The sequence below is a fragment of the Stegodyphus dumicola genome, chromosome 2 (genome assembly GCF_044657685.1).
Source record: "Stegodyphus dumicola isolate Sdum_Otavi_A_Nest chromosome 2, ASM4465768v1".
NCBI lineage: Eukaryota > Metazoa > Arthropoda > Arachnida > Araneae > Eresidae > Stegodyphus > Stegodyphus dumicola.
In genome coordinates this window covers 237491279-237517294 of record NC_140769.1, presented here as the reverse complement: position 1 = coordinate 237517294, position 26016 = coordinate 237491279, and the positions used below count along the sequence as shown (strand labels likewise).

At 29.2% G+C, this 26016-nt stretch overlaps 1 protein-coding gene across 2 annotated transcripts in view; it reads right to left on the bottom strand.

Moving 5' to 3' along the window:
• Positions 1-5474: 5474 nt before the first annotated feature.
• LOC118197537 (puratrophin-1-like) overlaps positions 5475-26016 on the bottom strand; it is a 329078-nt gene continuing 308536 nt past the window's right edge. For both annotated transcript variants that reach the window (XM_085811921.1, XM_035369057.2), the window contains 13 exons: positions 25034-25716; positions 24150-24344; positions 22863-22941; positions 22601-22774; positions 20984-21073; positions 15728-15874; positions 13868-13945; positions 13440-13619; positions 11887-12064; positions 10407-10523; positions 8396-8620; positions 6721-6872; positions 5475-5893 (listed from right to left, as the gene is read on the bottom strand). In XM_085811921.1, the coding sequence (XP_085668047.1) occupies positions 5852-5893; positions 6721-6872; positions 8396-8620; positions 10407-10523; positions 11887-12064; positions 13440-13619; positions 13868-13945; positions 15728-15874; positions 20984-21073; positions 22601-22774; positions 22863-22941; positions 24150-24344; positions 25034-25716 (2340 nt within the window). In that variant the 3' untranslated portion in view covers positions 5475-5851. The remainder of the gene's footprint in view (positions 5894-6720; positions 6873-8395; positions 8621-10406; positions 10524-11886; positions 12065-13439; positions 13620-13867; positions 13946-15727; positions 15875-20983; positions 21074-22600; positions 22775-22862; positions 22942-24149; positions 24345-25033; positions 25717-26016) is intronic.

Below are 26016 nucleotides of genomic sequence, written 5' to 3'. Positions count from 1 at the left end.
CTACGTTAATAATGTAGTTCTGAATCTGGAATCATATAAATTTTTATATGGTACAATTTAATAAATAACTAATGAGTATCATATAAAAATTTCAAAAACAGTTCACTTTCTAGATTTAAAAAAAAAAAAAAAAAAATAAAATAAAATAATAATTTTGGGCATTTGTCACAAAATAGGATTTTAGGCCAAATGGAAGAATTCTATCTATTGCAGGTAACAAACTAAGAAACCTTGTACTGTTTTGAGGTAATACTTTTTTGCAATCTATTTCCAGAAATTCACAGAACTCTTTAAGTTTTGTTACTCTTACTGTATATATGTGAAAATATTTGTAAATTTTTAAAACAATAACCTCTGTGTCCAGGGGTAGATAATCACACGTGTTTGTACTGAATTATGTGCAATGTGGGCTGAACAACCAATTCCTAAAATAAGTTTATCTAAATCATTTTGAACTTTCCTGAACACATTTTCATTCCCCTTTCTCTTCAGACCATACATCAAAATTATTGTTAGTGTTATTGGCAGTATAACAAACCAACTTTTCTTATATTTTTTCAAGCACTGCAAAAGATACAGAGTCAAAATTTAAGCAGTTTCACCTGACACTTCATCGAAATTTAAAAGCTTAACTTGAATTCCTTCCTGCAAGTTGAAATATCTTACAATCGGAACAAGTTTTACTTCACTTCTGTTTGGTCTATCCATTGTTAGTTACATAATTAACATTTTCCAAAGAACGCAATAAAGTATAAAAAAAAAATGGCGAAATTAACTTTGACAATAATTGCCTCTGTTTTTGTTCTAACAGATGAAAATTTTGGGTCATATAACTTTTTAACCAGTTTATATGTGCAGTCTGATGTTTTGAAACTGAGTTCATGTCTAGCAGTGTGCTATGAAAATGAAGCTTCTTTAGCAGCACACTCAAGATCATTGTTATTGCTATTACTATCTTTGGCTTTAAAAAACTCTTTTATGTTTCCTAAAGTAGTAGCATTAATAGCACACCTTCTCTGTTTAGCTGTTTTCACATGGCCTTCAATATCAGCCCTTTCCTTCATGTGCAACAGAAAATTCTCCAACAGCTAGTGTGCAAAAGGAACACTCATTGTTACTGTCATTACATAATTTCAAAACTTTGTATTTCTGTTGGAGGTTAACATTAAATACACATTTTCTTTTGCCCATTGTTATGATGAGACAAAAAAACGAATAGAGATAAAATGATCAAAGCCGTATAGGTGAGTTACTTCACTCACGAAAACAACATAAACACATTGCTCCTTGCCCCTGTTGTGTTGCCAAATAACAAAGCAAAACATTGTGGTGGGATGGTAGCCACGGCTCCGCCAAAATCAACAGTGCTTGCCCCAAGGTCGGCTGAGAAATTTAAGAGGTCGGTAAGAGAATTTTAAAAACACGATATCGAACATACAGGTTTAAATAATAATAATAATAAAAAAAACTCACCAGTTATAAATTTCTCAAACCCCAAACAACACTAAAAAACCAGGACTGTCCGGGATAAATCAGGACGTATGATAAGCCTAATACAGGATTCATACACATTTCTGCACATGGAAATTAAGTACTTTTAAAGACCATTAATGAAAAAAATTAAGGACCCATCAACAAATGGAAACTGAATAAATCCAATTAAAGCTACTAGCTATGCCTGAACTTCACTTTTGTGATACCATCCTAAGAATAAAATAGATCCACAAGTAAAATGCATTATTATTAAACATTATTTAATAAACATAATTACAAAACAAATTTAAGAATAAAATCAAGTTTATAAAATTTATCAGGTAGCATTAAATATTTTACCCTAATATATAGTCAAATTATGGACATTTTTGAAAGAAGATTAGTGACATTTTATTTATGTTTTACCAACAGTTAGCTTTTACATTGTTTTCTCCTTTTATATCTCATTTCGTCACACACTCAGTTTAGAGGTTTAGTAAATAGCAAGAAGATTTTATGTCAAACGGCAAAGCTTAAAATGAGAAGTAAAATCAGCATGATTCGTTACAGAAGACTGGCTGTTGCCTGCCTACAGAGACCTTCTGATCAGAACAAATCTGAAAGCCTGATGTAGGCATGGTTAACAAGTTTTGAAAGTTAGTTGTGTGCTGTCTGTCTAATGCAGTTAGTGTCATGACTTCGTGTACAGTTCTTAGGGTTATACCTTAGGTATTTTAAGGTTCCAATTAGTCACTAAAGCACCAGAGGTGATAAGTTGTTTTGTATTATTTTAAGTCTCACTGGATGCAAAGACTTAAGTTTTACTTTTTTAATTTTTGTGCTATGTAAAGATTAATGAAAAGCAATAACTCGCATTAATATGCAGATAACTTTTATAGGTGACCAGTTAGTTATAAATATTTAAATTAGCTAGTTAGATACCCTTAGTCATTATAGATTTACGTGGCAACTATTAATTTTTTAAAAATATTTGTTAAAAAAGCAAAACTAAAATCACAATCCCAAAATCCTATAAATGTCACAGTTTAAAATACATGCAATTTATGACATTAATCCTTAAATGACATTAAGACACATTAAAAGCTACAAAGCATTTACATTTTGTAGCAATAATACTCAACAAAATAATTACACATCTTTTTAATTTGAAGCTTTACAGACATTCTGACTAATTTATATCAATTTCCTTCTCTTTAAGCATCTTTTCTAACAATAAGAAAGTTGTTTTAATCTGCATGTTTTATCTCCTAACTCGTCAATCCCTCTATATACCTATGAGGTTTTATTTGATCTGATAAAAGTTAAATCGTCCAAAACCCTTGACAGACAAGAAGCAAATTATTGCTATGTCTGAAAGTAAGTCAGATTAAAAAAGGTTTAAATAAAGCTCTTATTTAAAAAGACCTTAGAACATAAAGACATGTTTTTATGCTAGCAAAATCAACTACAGCTCATGGTGATCCAATTAAAAAGGAACTGTCAAATTCAAACTAAAAATGTGGACTAGTAGTCAAAGACTACATAATTTAATTTTAATCTAAGTTCATGTGATTTCATTCTCGTGAGGAAACAGAAAGGAAACATTATAGCAAGGGCTGAAATTATAATCAAATGCTTAATTTACATAATAATAACTATACATATTTTTGAAGAATAATTTTCTTTCTCTTTGTTTATTCGGTTTCTTTCTTCAATACATTTCTTCTTCAATTTAGAATTTTTGGATTTAAGATTTCTGTTATACTAAAAACCTAAATGCATTTAGATGTATTGGAAAAGGTGCTTACTTTAGTAATATGAACATTCAGAATAAAAATGAAATGATATATAGTAAAGGATGGTTACAGACCCAGCGCAGCAGAATTTTTAGAATTTACTGACGCATTGAACAGCATAATCTAGAAATGGCAAAATTTTAACTAGGCAGCAGAATTTAGGATCCACAGAGATTGCATCAGGTGGGAAAATGCATACATGATGGCCAGAGCCGTAGCTAGGGTTTTCAGCGCCTAGGCACAATTGAAGATTTTACGCCCCCATCTGTATGCCAAGAATGAAAAACACTTCATTCTAAAATTCTGAGACATCAATTTCGTACCCCATGGATGATGTGCACAGGGACAGATGTATCCCCCCTTACCCCATCCTAGCTAAGCCACTGATGATGCAGACACATAAGATCAATCTTTTAAATTGTTAGTTTCCAATTTCTTTATTAATAGAAAAATTCCTTTCTATTAAATGCCTGTCCATTGGATTAGAAGCATTTTTGACACTTTCCATGATTGTGTTTAATGAAAAGTAGGGAAAATAAAAGGAAGACAAACATGTTAAGAAAAAGATTATTCTAGTGTCAGAAGTAAAACATTAAAATATTATACTTTGATTGTTCTTTCCGAAAATTCTCCAAAAATAAATTCGGCACAAACTTTCTGTAAAGTGCATTCGTTACGTTTTAATACCATGAAGACATTTTTCTGGAATCTTCCAGATTGGTGGGTCTACAAATCTTGCCTTCAAATCCTTCTAAACTTTCCAGGTTGCAATGTCTAAAATCCTAAAGAAAAATTACCCATACCAATTCCGTAACAGCAAAAAAATCAGAAATACGTTGAAAACCAAATCAGAGGAAAAGTGTAAAATTAATTTTATAGAGAAAACTGATGCATGTTGAGGGGAAAAACTCTTACCATGAAAAAATTAAAAGGAAGGCATTTTAAAATTAACTACATAGCTATTTTGCTTTTGCTAAGAATTGTGCTAAGGCTCAATTTAAGCATTTATTACCTTGTTTATTTTTCAGATTCAAAATATTGCATAATAAGTCGCCAAAATGGAACGTAATGTTACTTTATGATATGACGGCAAAAAATAAAAATGTTTCATTTTAATATTATTTCTTGAATAAAATTTCAATATATTAGCATTATTTTAATGAAACTGATCGATGTTATGTTTTAAAAAAAAATATTGTCGAAAAATTCCAAAATTTCCAAATTAAATTTTTCTATAGAAACGGCTCTTAAAATCGCAAAAATGTTGATAACTCGCCAAACTGGAATGGTTTAATAAAGAATTCACATTCCCAAAAGCGAGAAGTTTAAGAACTTTTCATTAGGGGGTAAAAAATGAAAGAATTTCGAAATGCTTATGTTTCACCTCCTGCTCATAAACTGGAGTATCCCACCGTTTATATTAGAAATAGGAACAAATTATAACCCATGAACCTATTCATCCATTCAAAGGATAACTAACTATATTTGTCAATGAATCGCTAAAAATATTTGTCCAAAATGCTAATTCACATTCAAAATGACAGTGGTAAAAACAGACAGTAATTTCAGATGATTAAAATTAAGGACATCCTGCTGAATTTGGTCGGAATTAAGGATTTTTAAGGACCAAAAATAGATTCCAAAAAAACCTAAGGATTTTTAAGGACCATATGAACCCTGTAATAATAGGTCAAAAAGTGAAATTCAACACTTGTACCAAACGTCTACTACCTTCCTTATGACATTATTGTAAATATTTTTTATACCCTCATCAGTTATTTTAACAGCCTTTACAACAGTCTTTCTCATGGAATGGTCACTTATAGGTAAGAACTGTAACAGGAAGCTTCGAATATATAATACTATATCTGTGTGTTTTGCTAGTTACACTGAGGATAATTTTACATATGATTTAAAACTAAATACGTATAATTTATTTATTACTTAATTCTCATTCTGTTTATAAAGCACATGTTGAAAAATTAATTAAAAATAGAAATTATTACAAAACACTAACTTCAAGGCTTGCTTTAGGACAGATTTGAATACTGAAAAATTATACCCAACATAAAATTCTGCAGTATCTAATTTAATTTTGCTATGCATTTTAACTGTAAATTTCATTATATACTTAAGGTTCAGAAATTCTATTACACTTGTCACGAACTGTATTATTTAGTTGCAATAAAATAAATCACTACCAAGGCATTTGTCTAACTGTATTATATTTATATAACAGAAACATACAAAAAAGCAGTTATTCCTGCCACAATATTATCCACAAATACATTTGTATCAAAAGTACAAAATATTATAATTACAAAAAAGAATTCTATTAGATTCTTAAGATTTTAAATAAATGTACAAAATAGGAATTAGTAAAAAGTTGCTTTACAAATTCTCTGTGCTTATTTCCTTTTGATACAAAGTATACATACAGGCCATTAAAATTTTAAAAATATACAATCTACATTTTGTAGAGATAATCAAAAAAGGGATTGTCTATATGCACTGAAACTTTCAGCAAGAATATGGCACTTTTCTTCTTAATCTCATTTTTCAAAAGATGCAATTGATATTGTTCATACTTCGAGGCCAGATGGTGATAAAATTGCAGTTGAAATCTGGAAGAAAAAAAAAAAAGTATATAAAATGTTTCAATTTAAAAATGATTTTTAATGAATAATTGTAAATAATATAAAAATATGAATATTCAATTTCATTACAATGAGAGCAATTATTTATTAAACTGATTTATTTAGACATTTAATTTTAAACAAATTTTGAATCTTAATTCATGATTACGCAGTTAATATTTATACGACTGTAGAAGCATTACTAATTTATGACATATTTCTGAAATACTGAATTTTTTTGCTTTGTTCATATGGACACTAGAAACTAGATGTCAAGGCAACTGTATGAGGAAAATAGCCCACAGTAAGATTTTCTTTCTTTGCATATTTAAAGTGCAGAACTTTTTTTTTAACTTAGTTGATACTTTTACAAATATATCAGTTTCATATTTACACCCACGATAGAACTTGTGTTTGTGTTTCCTAGACTAACTGATAAACAAAATTGTTTTTTGCTCTATAAGATACTACTTAATAACACCAGATTTTAATAAATAAGCTGACTAACTCATATGCATTGCATGAAATAATTAAAAGTACCTAAACACAGGTGTGGTGATATAGATTAATACAGATTTTTTTTTCTTTCTACAGTACTGAAAAACAATTTCAACATCCAAGATGGTATTATGTGCAATATTTCTAACACCAATGTTGAGTACAAAACACTGAAATCTATAAAAATTTTCAGACTTTTTGATAATAAATCATTAAAATGAATGTGATAAATGAAACATAATCAAAACAACTATATAATCAAAACAGGCTCTTTAATTGAAATGAGAAAAATTCAAAATTAAAATTTGTTAAGTCACCTCAGTTTCTTTAGAATCACTGGGTATGACTTCAATACTGGCATAAGAAGTGCGAGATAAAACACTGTCACTTCGTTCTACGGCTTTCAGGCGCTGAACATTTTCTACATAGCTGTCTCCAGATGTACTCAGGTCAGTGAAGATGCCACTTTCTTGTTTTAAATTAAAAGAAAACCATGCAAATATTTTAAATCATGCAAAAAAATTAAAAATCAAACAAAAATAGAATGGCAAACAATTAAAAAGGAAAAAGTTAAAAAATTATTTATTAAAATAACAAAAAGAAAAAAAGAAACGTACACTACAAAACAAAAATAAACGAACTGAGAAAAACTTTTTTAACTAGTTTTCTTAACAATCCCATATATGGTTAAATTACAGAACTATATAGGATGAGAAATTTAAAACCAGGCTCACCCTTACTTTGCATGCTGCACAAATGAGGCTGGTTTTAAGTTCTCACCCTCTATTTGAATTGGGTAATTAATTAGGGGTGAACAATATTATCATCAAAGCATTTTAAAAACAATTTATTTGAATGATGCAGTTGGAAATAGTATAAATCTGTATATCTGTAATGGATCAAGTGCTACTTTGTACTGCTAAAATAAAATTCTCTTTGCATGAATAAAATATAAAATTTATTCCAAGTATAGTAAAGTAAATTAAAAGTAGAATAGTTAAAAAAACTTGATTTTGCTGGTGATAAAAAACGTAGACTGAGTTGGTGGCCAACAACAAGTGTTTTAAATTACTTAAGAAAAAAATTATTTGATAAAAAATTCATTCAAAGTAATATAAAATTATGTAAACCCCCATAATCATGTACCGTAGTAAGAAAGATTTATTTTTAAATATCTTTTATGTAGGTAATATTATATGTCCTGCATATAACATCAAAATAGCATTACATGATTTATATAGAGAATGAAACCTGTTATGGGAAACATTTGCTATTTACAACCACCTCTGAAAGAGACCTGTACTTTGTCGAGAGAAGGCAAGGTAACGGGAAGTTGGTTAATTTATTTACTAGGATAATTAATATTTGTATTTAAGGGATATTGCTTATTTCATTGTAATTTTTTTATTTATAATATATTTTTATTGAAATTTGTATTATTACTATTATTTTTAAAAATATATAAAGTTATTTTGCACAGTAAAATTCTTGATGGTTTTTAAATTTAATATTTGATGTTCCCTTTAGGCATTTTTTCAGTACATTTAAAAGCCAGATGAAGGCTAGCTGTATAGCGGCTAGTAGATAATAAAACAAATTTGAAATTCAAAATTTGGGCTTCCAAGTGCCCATATTCAGTCTGAGGACTACGCTATTCAAAATTTGATGGCTATAGGTACCATTGTATTTTCACAATGCGAGAAACATTCCATGCATTCACGGATATTATTTAGTTTCTCTAAATATAATACATGGTGATAATATTTGGAGGTAAGAGTTTGAAAAGTGAATCGACGCAGCAAGTAAAATGACGCAAAATGCCGTTTTGAGACTAATAGCCCCTTGGGTCTAACACCCTTTGGCCAAATAAGGGGGAGGGGAGGGAAAAGAGCAGAGAATTTGTATAATCCTGTTAAGACATTTATATGTAATCTCTTGGAATTGCTTCTTAATTTCTAAAATTAGCAAAATCTGCATTATCTTCATATTTACCTGCTGAACACTGAGACTGCTGGGCCACTGATCTTCGTTTATCTGCTTCTGTTTCTTCAACTTCAGCTAGAGGGTTAGGTGCATCATAAAATGTAGAAGAGCCATGGCCATCTCCAGATGAAGAAGATCCACCTAAAGAGATTATAGACAAAGGCCGATGTCGTGGTTCATTGTTGTTGAAATTGTCAGAACTGGACACCGCAATGGAGTTACGAAAACGAGGCACTATAAGAAAAAAATTAACATTAAATGAAAATTTATTTCTTCAGTGATCAAGATATACAATACTGTGATATAAATTAGAGAGATTTTCTATACAATAAATAATAATTCACAGATTAAAGATTATCAATTTTATTAGGTGACACAAGGTTTTTAAACTCAAGTTACTTCTAAGAATTAGGCAAAACTAGTCTGTGGTTTTAAACACAGCTTCTCCCTTCCCTGGGTGGACACAGGGTATGCCATAACCATTAATATTTTGTGAATGGGAAAAAGGAAAATTTTAAAATTCCCATTAAACCAACATATTATGAGCAGTTACATAATTTGATATGTTTTATGTAGAATATATAGGCACAATAAGGACCTTTAAGGGCCATTCCCACTGGGATTTAGCTGAGCTAAAGGAGTCAGTTCCATGTGTCGACTAGCTCTGCTATGGCTGCAGTTCAGATTTTTCAACTTGCTGCCCTATGGGAAAAAAATGGTTTTGAAAATGGGTCCGCTGCATCTGTTGTCTTCGTTAGCTCAGATAAACCCCAGTGTGAACGGCCCTTTAGATGTATTTAAACACACTAAAAGAGTTGTTCATATTAGAAAAATTTGAGCTTCTTTGAACAATGAGTACGTTGCAAAGATTGCTGCCTGAGTCATCAATGGGGTGGGGGAAGAAACTGCCATTAGGTGTGCTGGTAGTTGAATCTAACATAATTATTGGTCAGTGGTAAGGACCTCCTCTGAGTTTATTTGAGCCTTTAAAGCATATATATTTAGGGTTTTTGAGATGGAAAGGTATCTAGAGATGAATATAAAAAAGCAGATAAATTGGGAAGGTTTTAGAGAGTTTCATGAGAATCTGGAATTTTTTGTGAGTTGTGTAATATGAAGGGTGATTATAGATCCTTAGTAAAAAAATTTTTTTTCAATGATAGCAATTATTTTTCTGATTTAAATTATGAAATGGTGATTTTCCTGAACCAAGACACAACTTAAATACACTAATAACCAAGGTAAGAGCACACTTAGTGGGGAAAAGCACAACTTTTAGATATAAATACAAACATTAAATTTATTTTAATGTTGTGCCATTTTATCTTTCATCTGATAATTAATAATTAAGTTTTTATAAACGTTTATATGACATAGAAAAACTTTTCCGATTTAAAAATTTAAAAGGATTACTTTGTTATTTTGAGCAAGTGGGTGTTAACATATATAAACATTTTTGATTAAAACTAAGTTGTACATTATCAGTGCACCACAAAGGATACAGTTAGATTCAAAGCCAGCTGTATCAGCAGTGCACACATGTTAGTAAAGCTAGAGATAGCATATGGTAGCAAATTTTGAGATGAAGCAAAACTGGTATTAACTATGTAAAATTTAAATATGACTTTAAAAATTAAATCTGAATTAACACATTTATTTCATCTTTGTCAAAACTAGGTTTAAGGATGTTGTTAGTTAAATTTTCATATGAGACTTCTTTTATACTATACACATATTTTGAAAATCATAATCATTTAAAATAATGTAGTAGCAGATTAACTCAAAATGTGCCTGCCACAAACAAAGAGTTTTCTGAGATGATTATATATATTGTCAGTACTTTTTTTTTACTAGATTAATATGGAGAAGTTTCATAATCATGACCAATGTAGGTATAATCCATACAATCACAGCTATTTTATCATCTGTCATCAATAACATTAATTGAAATTAGGCAAACTGGTGGTTATTTACTACTTTTTTAAAACTTCATAATTAAGGATTTTTTGAGAAAAAATACCTTTATTGAGCTGCTGTAAGCTTATGGATCTGTCACAGATTTGATCTTGGCTTGGTGTAATGTCTAAACATGGCTTATTTCCAATTCCCATGGAAGACATTTCTTCTAGTCTTAACTCTGTAAGAAAAAATAATTAATTTCACAACATTATATAGGATACTTAAAAAAAAAAATATGATTTTTGAGTAAAAGTGTTTTATTTTCCTTCTGTACTTATTATTATCAACATTTATTAATATAATTATGATTTTTAAGAAAGACAGCAAGTATTAAATTTTTGATTTCTGTTTAAGCATAGTTTACATTATTTGAACATGGCAAAGGTAATACAAACTACTGAATTACTTTTTAAGACCTTTTAGCAGATCAGATGAATGAAATACTTGCATTTAAATTAAAATGCTGTTTTAGATATTATTTTATAAACAGAAGCAAGAATTTTTTATTTATTACAAACAACTAAGAAAGTGAAAAGTAATCTATATTACACAGAATAAAAATACTAGCACTAAGATTCATTATTTAAAGACGGTATACAGCTATTTATACAAATATACTCTATTTTTAAATTCATTTGTGATTAAACATTTGATAATAAATGGCGTTATGAATGGAACACATTTACAAAATGCTATATAATAATAACCTACAGTAAACCCAAAAAACTATATAACTTTCTGCCCTCATTCTGAGATTGGACTACTTGGAGAAACTTTGCTCTCCTCCCCGATATTTAAATTTGGATTAATTTTGGCAGCACAAACACAAGCAAATATACAGTGACTTATGCAGTCATTATGACATAAGGATATAATAATTCATTCCATACGTAATATCTCTGTCCTTTGTAGGCATTTCTAAAGCATTTATTTTAAAGGTATTTGAAGAGTCATTATTATGGCAGGAAATTCTTGTTACTGTTACAATCTTAACTAAAGTAATGAATTTCAATGTAATAAATAGTTTCATCCTTCATACTGTAAATTAATTTTTAGTATTTTTTCAAAACTACTGCTGTTAAAAATGCTAAATAATGACCTAAGCTTTTTAATTTACTTACTAAAACCCACAGTAAAAACAATATAATATAATATAATATAACATTCACTACTATAATACGAGCTCAAAAGATTATACGAGAAAAAATATATTTCATACCAACAGTGGTATAATAATTAATATATGTGTTTTAAGAATGATATTACATAAAAAAAATTTAAAAGAAAGAATAAGTTAAATTCATTACTGCCAATAGCATATACATGCATTTTTAAACACAACCCCTTTCCTCAAAAAATATTTTCCTTTATTGCTGAAAATGCATTTTTCAACATCTACACATAATTTTATAATATGAAGAAAAACATTTACTCTGGATTTAATTTTAAATTTATAAAATACGACATAGTTGCAATATTACGAAAGAAAATGTTTATAAATAATTAATTAAGGAAATGAAATCAGATAAATTGACACATACTTCTATTCCTTTCTGCTTGCTTCCATAACAAGTTAGTTATCTCTTCAACCCATGCATTCTTTACTTCAGCAGATGGTGCCTGTAAGACATAAAGATCTTGTGCCTTGCATTTGCGAAACCAAATTTCGAACTTTGTAGGACTCTCGCCAACTTGTGCTGTCAGTCCCAAGTCGGAGGTCTGGGAAAAATATATTTCAATTAATTTTACTCATAAGATTAATATTTAATTGCTAATGAAATTTTTGATGTTTTTCCACATATCATACCTTTATAATCTGTTACAGACATACAACTTATAAATCAGAAATATTTATCTGCTTTTCAGAATCTATTTTAATTATGTTTCATATATTATTTACAGTCAAATACAGTGTTTCTGAAATTTAATTTTCAAATGAATTCTTTTTCAACTAGTGATATTTTAGGCAAATTTTCTCAACCAAATTAATTTTTTTAAATATTTATAAAAATATTCTTTAAGACATTTTATTTTACTTCTTAAAGCATAATTATTTCAAAAGTGTAAGTGATTTTATATTTGAATTAATATTTTTAAAGAAGTTTATGAAAAAAGAATGCATAAAAATAAAACGAGAAAAAATGAATGTGGGATTTATTTAATACTACATTGTCCATTCAGTTTAAGCAATTTTTACTACTCTATTTTTAAGTCTTATTTTGAATAAAACCCAAAAAATTCTTGGGATTTAACAGGAACAGAATAATACATTATAAATGCCAAACTATGGACTCTTTGACAAGACTAAGTTTAATAGGATAGTTGATATTGCTCTGCAGGGAATGAAAAGTCAGTTAGTTCTTGGAATTTAAGAGCCAGATTTTAAAAACAAACAGATTTGCAATATTTTTCCTCCTCTCCAAAGACTTCCCATTCCTCTGCTGGCAAAAAATTTTTCAGTTTTTCCAAATTTCAAAATTTTCAGGTCTCATTTCTTCCTCATTGTTTTTTTTTTCTTTCCCCCCCTTTTTTTTGTTTGTTAAAAGAGAAACTTTTAATGGGCATTTTAATGTAAGTAAATTATGTGAATACATTTCACAATATGCTTTATAACTCACAAATGCTTATACTATTATTGTATGAGGAAGCAAATAAGTGTCTTAGGAACATATTTTCATATGAACTGATTTTTTAAAAATAAAATAATATAAAGAGGAAATTTTTTTGTCAATAACACTCATAGATCTATCACCAGTTACATGGCTTTAAACCCTACTGTGGTCTTCTTCAGATTATTTTCATTTTTCTTCGTCCTTGACAGTTGTCCATACAGAGACTTTCAACTGGTCCACATTACCTGCTTGCAGCAAAATATGATGCGGACCAACTGTAACTACAACCATTAGATCAGCAACAATCCCCACGAGGTGCAGCATAATTTAATATTCTGATATTCCATAAATCTTTCAAAACTGATTTTCACTTGCATTTAAAGAAAGATGCAATACATAAGAAAACGCGTGTAAGATATTATTAAAAAAATATTTAAAAAGTTATTAAATGAACAGTTTTGTCAGGTATCAGTATTCTATACCTTTATGCTGTTCTTGTACTGATAATAATCGTGGCCTTTACATTCTGGATCTCTTCTGGCTTTGCTAAAAAGTATGAGGTCCTCAAAAAGAAAAACATGCCGCAAAGCTTTTCGAGATTTACCCTGCCACACCAAGAATTCTTCCTGCCTTAAGAGACGACCTTGTTCTTTAATATTTACCTAAAGGGGAAAAATTAAAAAAGATATATATATGAAGTACTTCTATAACACATAATAACAGACAAATAAATGTATTTAGTGCACATGTAAATTATATTGTGTTATTATAATGAAAATTCTTATCCCACTTCTACAGATCTAAATTTCTTGACTTTAAAATTTAAAAGACAACTATACTTTGGAGAAAAATATTGAATTATTAAAATGGGAGTGCAGAATATATATTAAAGGAAAAATGAATAACTTACATCACATTCCCGAAGGGCATCCATTGCAAGAAGATCATTTCCATGTCGAAGTTGGAAACAAACCATTTCCTCAGCAGCCTATACATGAAATATAATTTTTACATAAAAATATGTTACAAAAACTTTCCTTCCACAACACAAATATCACAGATGAAAAAAATGAGAATAAAATGCATATCAGTAATTTTGAGTCAAGTTCTTCAGAATTTCGAATTAATATAAAATAACATAATAAATATTAATTGATTTTTATAAATATTTTAATGGTAATTTTAATGCTTAAAAACGAATATATTAATGGCATGCTGTAAAGGCCAAACATGAAGAATTTTGAATTTCTGCTGTGACAGCAGGCCACAAATTTTTATTATAAGCTTTAGTATAAAAAACGAAAAGTAACCTTCAAAAAAATCCATAATTTAATTTGGTGAAATTTAATGTTATTATCAAATATTATGTTTTATTGAACATATTTCTCACTTCATATATGTAAATATGTATGTTTTCAATGGCATGCATTTATGATTACATTCCATTTACATTAATTACTAGCAGTACCGACATTATGATGCTATTCATTTTCCTAACAAGCCTAGGATATAAGAAAATCGAGGCAGAATGAAAATGATATTGTCATGCGTTATTTAATGACAACACATAATTTTTATTTACATAACATACATCTAGCAATTCGTAATAATTTAACTCTGCATATGTACATAAAATCTGGAAAAATACCAAAAATATCTTCTACATTTCACATTCTCATTTTACGCTACTATTACTTTAATATTAGTTACTATCTTTTAAGATATAATTACAATAAAGATTGATGATGTAGCATACACAGACAACTTACAGAATAAACATATACAAGTAAGATAAAAAAATATACGAATCAAAATTATAATTTAAACTAGCAATAGCCTCTTCATCCCCCTCTAGTCTAAAAATAGTAATGCCTTTTTCTGCATTGCACAACGCTGATGATTTAGCTAATTCAGAACTTGAACTTAAAATTTCAAGAACTGAAACTTTCTCTTAATAAGCAACTAACTTACATTGACACCTTTTCTAGGTCAGCTTACATTTTGAATAACTGCAAATATTTTCCTTTAATCTCAGCGTTAGGATGCTACTTTATTCAATGATGTGTCGCTTTGCCTCTGCTAGCTATTATCCATTGTCCTAAAAATTTTGGGGTGCATTGCTCCCCTACAGTGGTGATGTGCAATGAAAAGAATATATATCCTAAGAATTTAGTTGTCAAGGAATAAAATTATACGTGGAATTTATAGCTACATCTTTTCTAACTACACAATAAAATCTCTTGAAGTTTTTACAATGAAAAGAACCATCGGCAATTCGTTGCAGCTTTCTCCAAGTCATAATTCCTTGGAAACATGGTTCTGAGGCTATGATGTCATTATAATGTCACATGATATTTTTTTTTCCTTCTGCATAGATTTTGCTAATACTGATAATTTTCTTCCTTGCTAGAAAGAACTATTTGTAAAGAAATTAAATTTACTGCAAAAGTCTTATGCCCTTTTAAAAATGTTTTTCCTTTTTTTCCTTTAGGACTCTTCGCGTAAGCTCAATTTTCGTGTCGAATTTGTATAAAATAACATAGTTTAAAACCACTTGCAATAAAGTCTCCTATGCACTTACAGTTTTTAGATTTTTTAAATTAAATTATATTTTCCTCAACAACCAACATCCTATTCTTACTTATCAGATTTCAAATATTATAAATAACTATTACATAATAAAATTCAGAAAAGAGAATTTTAAATAAGCATAAGCAAGCTAACGGAAATACTGAAGCACAACTGAAATTATTTAAGAGTAAGAACAAACCTTTAAGTTATTATAATAATCGCTGCTAGTCTCTGGACATTCCTTAAGAAGTTGCTTCAGTAACAGAGCATATTTCCCCATTCGCTGTACTGGTTTAAGTAAGTAACTTGCCAGGTCCATTTTATCACCTAATTCTTGTTGCTTTTTCTGAAAGTGAATATTAATAGTTATACCGTAAGTTGTGTTTTCATATTTTTTTAAATTTCTGACCATGGTAATAAAATATCAAAACAATAATGTACAGTCAAAAGTCTTTAATCCGGACTCGACGGGACTTCGGCAATTCCGGATTATCGGTTTTTCCGGATTATAGATCATCAGTTTAAATCTGGTAAGATGGCATGCAGAAATTATAAAATTAAAAATAAGAAACCGTAATTTATGAAATAAAGAGCAATTATGATCTAAAGGGTATCAAAATTTCCAAAAAAAAAAAAAAAAAAAAAAAAAGCTTAATATTTATTTGTTTACTTTATTAAACATTTCTTCGTGATATTTATAATGATGATGAATTTGATTTAAATCATATCAAAGGCAGAGTACATCGAGAAGAAATACTACATTTAGTAAGGAATTATAAGCCGAATAAAACAAAAACATCTGCCCTGAAGATAAGGATAGTGCTGACGGATCAACTTCCAGTTCATTGCACTCCGCGAGTCCCCCCCTTACAGAGTAGTGTGAAATTGACAAACAGATTTCAGAATGGTTAGAGAAACAACGGATATGCCTTTATCCATTTTTTGCAGCAATTCCACTTTTTGTTTGACGGACATCGAAACATGCTTTCGCTTTGTAGATCCTTTGGCAGAATTCTTTTTGACATAATCGAAAGTTCAACCTTACTTTTATAAAATTGCTCTAACAGTCTGCAAAAAATAATAAGCCGGATCCAATTAGAAGATTAAGAAACAACGCAATCTGCAACATTAACTGAAACTGAAATAGATAATTAGATAATCTTAGCTTAGCTTATACTATCCGTTATACATTAAACACGCATGCGTAAACGCATCATTCCGGATTATGGACGTCCGGATTAAAGACTTTTGACTGTATAACATATTTAATATAATACTCTGCTTTCAGTTTTTTTTTTTTTTTTTTTTTTTTTTTGCAGAGGCTGTGCAAATTATCTGGCACACATAAGCACAAATATATACATTAATAAGCATTTAAGTTCAAGATAGCTGCATGCTCGGAAAACTGAAGTATACAGTTCTGGCAAGTGGTGCAGCAGGATACGAAACAAGAAACTTTTCAGCTCCTATACTATGCAAATGGTGCAGCAGGACATGTGACTGGGAACTTTACAGATTTTTTACCATGCATCATATTGACATTTAAATTTCTAATAAAGCTCCGGATCTCAGTGCATTTGAATGTAGTCAGACGGTTAGAGATTAGATACTTGAGGCAATCCAATACCAAAATTGTGGAGGCATTGACTTTTTCATGAAGCACTGTGTTAAAAGTATACTCTGAATACATGGATTCTGATAAAACTTTTCTATCCATATTAACTGTTGTGACATATAGCAGGTGGGGGGAAAATGTTTGCTGCTACCTATAGTTCATTTCCTTAAAACTTGTATTGTAAAACTATAATGATTCTCCCCTCATTTACAATTGGTAACATTTATCGTTATCACCACATAGAGAGAACTGGAGAATTTTAGCAAATTAAGGGACACAATCATTTACAGCAGTCATTACAGTGATTACAAGACATGCCAGAAAAAAAAAAAAAAAGAGAAATGTCTCTGAAATGTCTGTTTTCACATTGGAGTTTGGATAGCAATAGAAGATAGACAAGTTGGAGTGCAGCAGATTACTCACCATTTCAATACTGAAGAACACAAAAATGTGCACAATCATACCATCCAGAAACTTCTACCTATAGATTACAGATGATAACACCTTATGAGGGCAATTCTGCTCACTTTATATCAAGATTAATCCCTTCACATGGAAATCTTCCAGAATAAATTATTTTAGGCAGCAGAACTAACTTTTCTTGCCATACTAGTTAAAAGGTTAACACTTATTTACGACCTTCAAAGCAAGGAGGGAAAATCACCTTAACCCTTTCAGGGGTGCAATGTTATGATTTTTTAAAAGTTATGAAAATGTAAGCATAATGACATGCAATGGTCCTATAGACAACATAAATGAGTTAAAAAAATTTTTTTTTCGTCCCTCTTTATGGAAAGGGGACCGGTTTCACCTTGAAACCAGCGCCCGTCTGGAGCATTGAAGACTTAACTTTTGCTTATTTATCTTTACCTTGCTGAAAAGTATCTGAACATAAACCAAATTGCAGATTATACTAGTAAATTACTGAACAACTAATGAAGTAAGTAATATTTGCATAAACACGCATTTTTAATAATAAATAAAAATTTAAAACAGGAAACAAAAAAATATGAGACAAAAAGTAACTAATAATGCACTAAATTACTTGCATAAAACTATGAAATATTTTTAAAAATTATGTTTAAAACTAAGAAAATTATATTTAAAAATAAAATAAATTAAGACGCATACAATTATTTTACTATGAACTATAAGGATGAGAAAAGCGACTGCTAAGAGAAGCATAATAAAAACACAACTGTGAGTGTTTTTCAGTGTGCTCTGTGTCTCTGTAAAAAATAAAAAATGTTTTCCCTCGCTTAAAAGCTCCATAAATCCTCATCTTTGAAGCCACTCAAATGAAGATATTGTGCAACTGTTTACAGCAGTGATCCGAAAGCAATAAACACAACTGCAAAAAATCTCGCGACTGAGTCATCTGATCCTTTCTTCGATGTCCCAGAGGGGCGGTGGTTTCATACTGAAACCGCAATGAAAACATTCTAAATTAAAAGGGTTCCATTACTTTTTTTGTTAACTAAGGAAATTTCATTACTCATTGATGCCTGCTTATAAAATATATTGTGGAAAAATTAAAACTTTTTGGGTTTTTTGTTTTTAAAAAAGGTCAAAAAGAGTAGTGTGCAAAAGAAGCTATTTTTGAATGATTCGTATCAATTAATGGATGCCCAGAAAGGTTTGCTGCTGCCATTTGTTATCAGCTTTAAGAAGTAATTTAATTTTAGCAGCAGTTTTGAGGGAAAAAAAAAAAAAAAAAACCAAATTTTCTAAATTAAAAAAAAATGTTGAAAATGCAGTTTCAAGGCGAAACCACCGCCCCTGAAAGGGTTAACTGACGAATCAAAGAGCCAGTTGGTACATACCTATGACAGGCATGTATATATCATAAAGTCCATGAAAGGATGGATCTCTCTTGCCAACACAATACAGTTCCAGCAAGTACAGATGGCATCCTTGTACGGAGATTATTACTTGGGAAAAAATGAGTCCTTTGGTGCATTTGCCATTATCCTTTACTGACAAATATTACATACATTTTCTACTATATCAGGTATACTCACTCATTTGTTTGCCTACAACACCTTTGTCTTTTAATGGTGAATGACACAAGGACCTGCACAACCATATCATGTACTCTGATTTGTTAGCCTACAGCACCTTTCAGGAGACATTTTATCCTTCAAAAGACAGATGACTGGTCCATAACTTCTGAATTGATGTCAAATGGTTTCAGAAACACTGTACAATGACACAATGTGCTCATCTATTATTCCAGTGTTGTTGCTGAACCTTCCACACGCATTCAACAGACATCAGCTCACTTGCCTATTCTCTGACCTTAATCCTATAAATGCACCTGAAATACTACCGAGAGAGATGTATAAATGCAGACTAATCCTCTAGCCAATCTTATGCATTATAGAAGACTATTCAGCCAACATAAATCAGTTTGGATCCCCCAACACTTTGTCATATCGTGCAGCCTGTGTGATGGCAAACCTGCTATTGTTATCAGGGCTGAAGGGACAGCTATACAGTATTAAATAAGTACCTCTAATTCAGTTTCTTACCAATACATGAATGCACATTTTCTTATACAGTTACCTACTTAAGGTTCAAAATATTCTAGAAATGAATTAAAAAACTTCATTACATTTACAATATTGAAAATTATTAATCGAAAACATTACTAATCCTCCTGAAATTTAAATCTGTGCTTTCAAATCAAAGAAAGCTGCATATATAATTATTTTTTAACACACAATACTTACCATTGAATTCTGCAATCTGTGCATTCAGTGTCCATAATCAGATTTAAAATTTGTACAAAAAACTTGGTAAGATTATTGGTACTTGTTCATTAGGTGACTATACAATGATTTCATAATGCTTGTATTGAGAATGCGATAATTTGACAAATGCGGCATTTTTGTTAAATTAAGTAAAAACTAGGCGCACATCTGGCCAAAAGGCAAATAAATACATCATGTTTGCTTCTAATTCCAATATTAAAAGTACAAGGGGGAAACTTTAATATTCCTTAAAAAAATTTTCAAATACAACATCAATTTGTTATTTACCAAAGAAATTCTACAACGCATAATTTTAAATGGCAGTATATTATTTTACAGTGCTTCTCAGAACACTGTTTTGCACCTCTCCACATTGTTCAATCTTTTGAGAATATGCATCAGTTTCGAGATCTACAAAATCCTGTTTATTATAAATTTTGTTCACATCCAACTGCTTCTAACTATGTTGGGCAGTATGATTTCTAAGAATCTGAATACTTGATGTTTTGAACCATTTAAGATTTTTAATTGTACAATTCTATGGAAGTTAATTCTTCACTCCAAAAATACATATAAACATCTAATATATAAATATATACATATAAAAGGTACCACAAAATATAATTATGGAGAGTCAAACCATATGTGTCACCATTAGACTTCACTGAATTCATTTTGTTACTATTTTTATAATTCAAAATTAAAAAGGATTTCATCAAACATTCACAGTTTGAGCTTCAGAAAAAGGTAAATACCAAATTTATATGATTAAAGTTCTATTAGCAAAAATACTTATTTGAAATATATCATACATTTAAATCATCTAAATTATCATATTAAATTAGCACTAGTTTTATATGCAGATATGCTCATTTAAACTGTGAAATTTATTATTTATCTTCTAATAGTGTTACTAAGATGCCAACTTTTGATCTCTTGCTAATATATTAATTATAAGAGCATATAATCAGCCATTTATCATTTTGTGTCTGGCTATTGAATAAATATCTATCATTGTTTCACATTTCAAAACGTACAATAAAAATAATCATATAAATTGTACACATAAATTAACAAATATCCATACCTTAAAAAAGTTATTTCCATATTCTGCCATCAAACTATCTGACTTAGGTTTATTCTTATTGTACAGGGCATATAGATAGAACTGTGTTTCCTGAAATATGTATAAAAAATTGATATATTTTTACGAAATGTTATTTTTATTTACATATTAAAAATTTCTCATTTCTCGAAAAACCAGATAAATCATTATATAGGTACCAAAGTGACAAATAATTATACCCTTTATTCAATAAGCAGAGATGCTTGGAAAAGAAAACTTTTTATTTTTCTTTGATAGTGTGATAATTAAATGCCTATACTACGTCAGTGAACTCACAAGTACAGCAATCTTCTCTGGAAGAGACCAGCTTTCCGAGAACATAAATATCAGCACTAAAACACAACTTCTATATTATCACATCCACATGCAACCCAAATCATCTAAAAACACAAATAGTTATCTTAGAAAAGGTTCACTGTAAAGAAGATATAGGAGACTTTTTCATACTGAAAGATCTTCAGAAAGCTTACAACAGTAGAACTTATGTATTTTCATTCCTTTCTCTGCTATTTACATGGAACATGAGAATCACCCTCTAAATACCAGATATGAGAAATGAGGCAGGTGTTCAAATGAGTTAAGCAATTAAATTAATAATTTTCAAAGAATTTCATGCAGATATATATAGTTCAAACAAGATGAGAAGATTTATCAAAATTTTATGCCCATCATTTTAGAAAAAGCTATAAAAAAGTAATTTCGTCAATTAAGGCAACAACTGCTATTTTCCATCAAAAATTTGAATTCCATTCTACAGATGTATTTATATGCCAGAGCAAAAACTGAACTTTTGAAAACTAGATATTGAAATTCTGACATCAGACAAAGTAATGCTTTTAGAGCATTTCAATTTAATCACAAGTTTCTGTAATCTAATTCTTCCAAGAATACATCTTCAAAAAATTTACAAGTTTATACGTAACTTGAAAGAGATTTAAGCTTGTGGAACTCCAATCTGGTAACATTTAACACTACTCAATCAAAAAGATTTATTAATATTACTTAAAGAACCCATAACTTATTCAGTCCCATGGGAATAAAAACTAAAAATTAATAATTTTATTGAAATTAAAAATATTTTATTAACTTATATTTCTTATGTACTTTACATCTCAGGATATTTTAAATATAGTTCCAACTTTTAGTCTGTTTCTGATAATTTATTAAATCCATTCTTTTGAGATAGTTAAAGAATAAGTAACCAATTTACATTACAATACACTCACATATAGTTTATATATATGTATAAGTCCATGCAGACCGTGAATACATTTTTAAACTAAAACGATGACAAATATAATCATGTCATAATATTAAGATAACTAAAATGATAGATTCATGCTAATTATTTACCTACAGAAAGATGATAATACAATGTAAGAAACAAGAATTTACCATTCAGAGCTACCGCAAAGAAATCAGTAATTTTGAATTAAAAAATCTTTACTTTTTAATGTGCTCAAAAAATTAAAATGAATTTAGCTAATTATTGCTTTTAAGGAAAAGAAAACTGTTTTTTAAAATAAGGACAAAATAAAAAATTTTAACGAATTATTTCAAGTTAAAACTTTCACTTACATATTTCAAGAAGCACTGTCCAACTGAATATGGCATGGATTCACATTGTTCTAATTCTCGCAAGAAATAGCAGTTATGAAATTCATATATTTTTTCAATATTGCCAAAAACCACATTCCTCTGACATCGTAAGGTCTGATTGATATTGCCATTTTGTAAAAGTGGAACATAATTCTGAAATTAAAATTCCAATGTTAGATCATTTTTATCACTCATTATGCATAAGTTGTACATTTATTTCAATAAAAGTTAACATTATTACCTCTATTATATAACCTAATGATTTCACATAATCTCTTTCAGTCTGAATCATTTCCATCATAATTAATTTCAATGTCCGGCTAAAATAAATAAATAAATAAAAATATTTGAGAAATACTGTTTAGAAAATAATATAATAAATGAAAAATATATTCTTAAAATATTTGCCTTTTACATGTTAAGATAAAATTTAGTAAATACTTCAGATATTTAAATTGCATTCACCTAGAATTGAAGGACAGTATGCAAATATATTTTTCATAAAGGGCAATGAACATTTAACAAGCATGATCAAGGATATTAAAATTATAAAACAAAAATAACAGTAATTACCCTCTTATTATGATCTAACTAGCAGTGATGTGTCCCTCTTTCATTATGAATTCTGTTCACATGCTGCCACTTGTAGCATTTCAATCTCATGCCATACGCATTAATTAACTATACTTTTAATATCCAATACATGATTAAAGTTGTTAGGCATATAGTAATTTTTATGTGGAACATATAAAGTAGTGCAAATTTCAACAACATGAACAGCAAATTATTTCATAGCATTATCTAATTGACTAATAATAAACCACTGCTAAAAATGACATCTGTGAAGTTTTGAAAATGCATCTATAAAAATCAAAACATCCATAGCATCTGCCTTTTAAAACACTCCAATGGCATGCATTGATAGAGATATTCGACTGAAAAATTCTTAAAATTTTCGCATCCAATCATATAGTTTTCAAACTCGTAATTTAAACTCGTAATTAAATTAATAAATGAATGAACAATGTAATTTAAATTACTCTTAATTTTCTTATTCAACAATAATCGATTCGAAGTAATTTTTTTAATATTTAATAATATAGTTTATATATATGTATAATTAATTTGTGCTATCAGCTAAAAATTTTTATTAAGGAATTTTGCACTACATTAATGATATTTCCCATCATTAAAACCTTACTTCTATATAATTTAATATTTATATGTACTTTATTAAAATATTCTACAGTTAAACAAAAATTTCAGTCTTGCTCAAATACTAGAAATAAAATTTTAAATTATAAACTATGGTATCTGCAGGATAAATTTAAAGCTAAGGAACTTGATTGAAAGAAATTCTGAAAGAAATTTGTGGGACAGATATTCTGCCAATTCTATTTCCATTTTGTGCAAAGACGACTTTTTAAACTTAAAGAAAAAATTTTTTTGTGTCTTAAAACAAATTAGCAACAAAATTAAAATATAGAAATTTATACAATATTTTTATAAAAAGATATATATTTCATACTTATTTGATATTTTCAATGCTTCCATGTCAGCTGTTTTACTTGACAATAATTCTTCAAAATCTGAACATGATGCACAACGCATGAGGTGAGAATTAACAGGAGCAGGCTTTTGAAATTGCTCTGGATTTGACCCAGAGTAACTAGGATTTGCATAACTTGAGTTGAAATGCCTGGCAGAACTTTCATAAGAATTTCTAAAATGAATAATTTAAATGCTGTAAAATATATGATAGCAAAAAACCTAAAAGAAGACAGAGAACATATTTCCTGTAAAAATAATAGTACAGCAGGTTTTAAAAATATTCTAAACCATAGTTATTTTTAATGAGCAATTGAGCAATCTTTCACGGCCAAATCTAAAATAACAAAGAAAAAAAAAAAAAAAACCCTCTTGGTTCAAAGGTTATTAGATTGGGATGGGAAATTGTATCGTTTCAAGGGGAATATGTTTCATCTCAAGATTGGCAGACTAGAGCTGTAACAAATAACTTGCAGCAAAGATTACCTATAGTTAAAATCTTATGATCCAAAGAGCTTTAAAAGTCGCACATGAATTATGTAAAAGCAACAACAGAAAATATTTTCTTTTTTTACATTTATTACATATAATAAACCTCAAATTTATATGTACATTTACAGTACAATGAAATAGAATATTTTATTTTATATAATTATACTATTGTAATAATATATGGAATGTTGAACTATAAAACAGCATAGAGAAAAGTAAAAATATTTTATTTATTTTGAATGCAAAACAAACTTAAGAATGGGGTGAGGAATGACATTCTATAATTCTAAGGTTCTATATTCCCTCACCTCAATTTATACAACTGACTAAAGGTACTTAAATAAATAAATAACTTTTTAACTTAATTTTTACCTGTTCTTTGTCATAGCATCATCTGCAAGTCCAAACATCTGCTGTTGTTCTAACATCTGATTTTGCTCTCTCACTTCATCTGCAACCCTTTTTAATTCTTCTTCACACATTTTCCAATTACGGTCATCTTCAAATCGTGATTTAGAATTAAATTTTGAACTTGCTGATTGCAATGAATTAATATCTTTATTAAACTGTGCATTAAGGTTTGTCATGCTATCACTTGAAAAAGGAAATGACTTTCTTCCTCGTAAAGCAGTGGATTTAGAAGAGTCCCCACTACCTGAAGCAGGAGAATGGCCTGAGACAAATTCATCAGTCAAAGATCCTCTTTTAGTGAAATAATCTGATCTGTTTTTCTTCTGTGATAAACTTAATAAACGTTCCCTGAAACCAGCAGCAGGATAATAACTACTCGGGAACGAAGTATAAGATCCTGTTTCTCGCTGTAAAAGCTGAGAGCCATGAACAGAGTTTAGGCCATTAAGAAAAGTCTGAGACACTGCTCGATAAGGGGTATTAGGTTTTACAGGATTCCATAGACAAGGTTTAGTTTTCAGGTTATCAAGACTTTCGTTTAAGTTTGGCCTTTCATCAAAAGTCATTTGTTCTTTTGCTTTTTGTAAAGTTTCACGGCGAGCTTGGACAAGTTCAACTGTTTCTTCATATTTTGCTTTGGCAGTCTGAAAAAAGAAATCAACTTCAGAAACTTACATATAAATCAAGCTTTATGTACTGTATATATAAACATAAAACATCTACACATATACATGCATACATAACTGAAATTTAATAAATTTGAAAAACTAAATGTTCATAGTTCAAAAATGTTAATAAATCAAGATGTCTGCTATAATGAACATATATTTTTCATGAGAATTTTCAAACTATTAAGGCTATTCAAATTAAGCTTCTCTATTTAAATTTTTATTTTTAAGGCAACTATTCTTTTATACACATTATTGTAGGTAAATACGAAATGT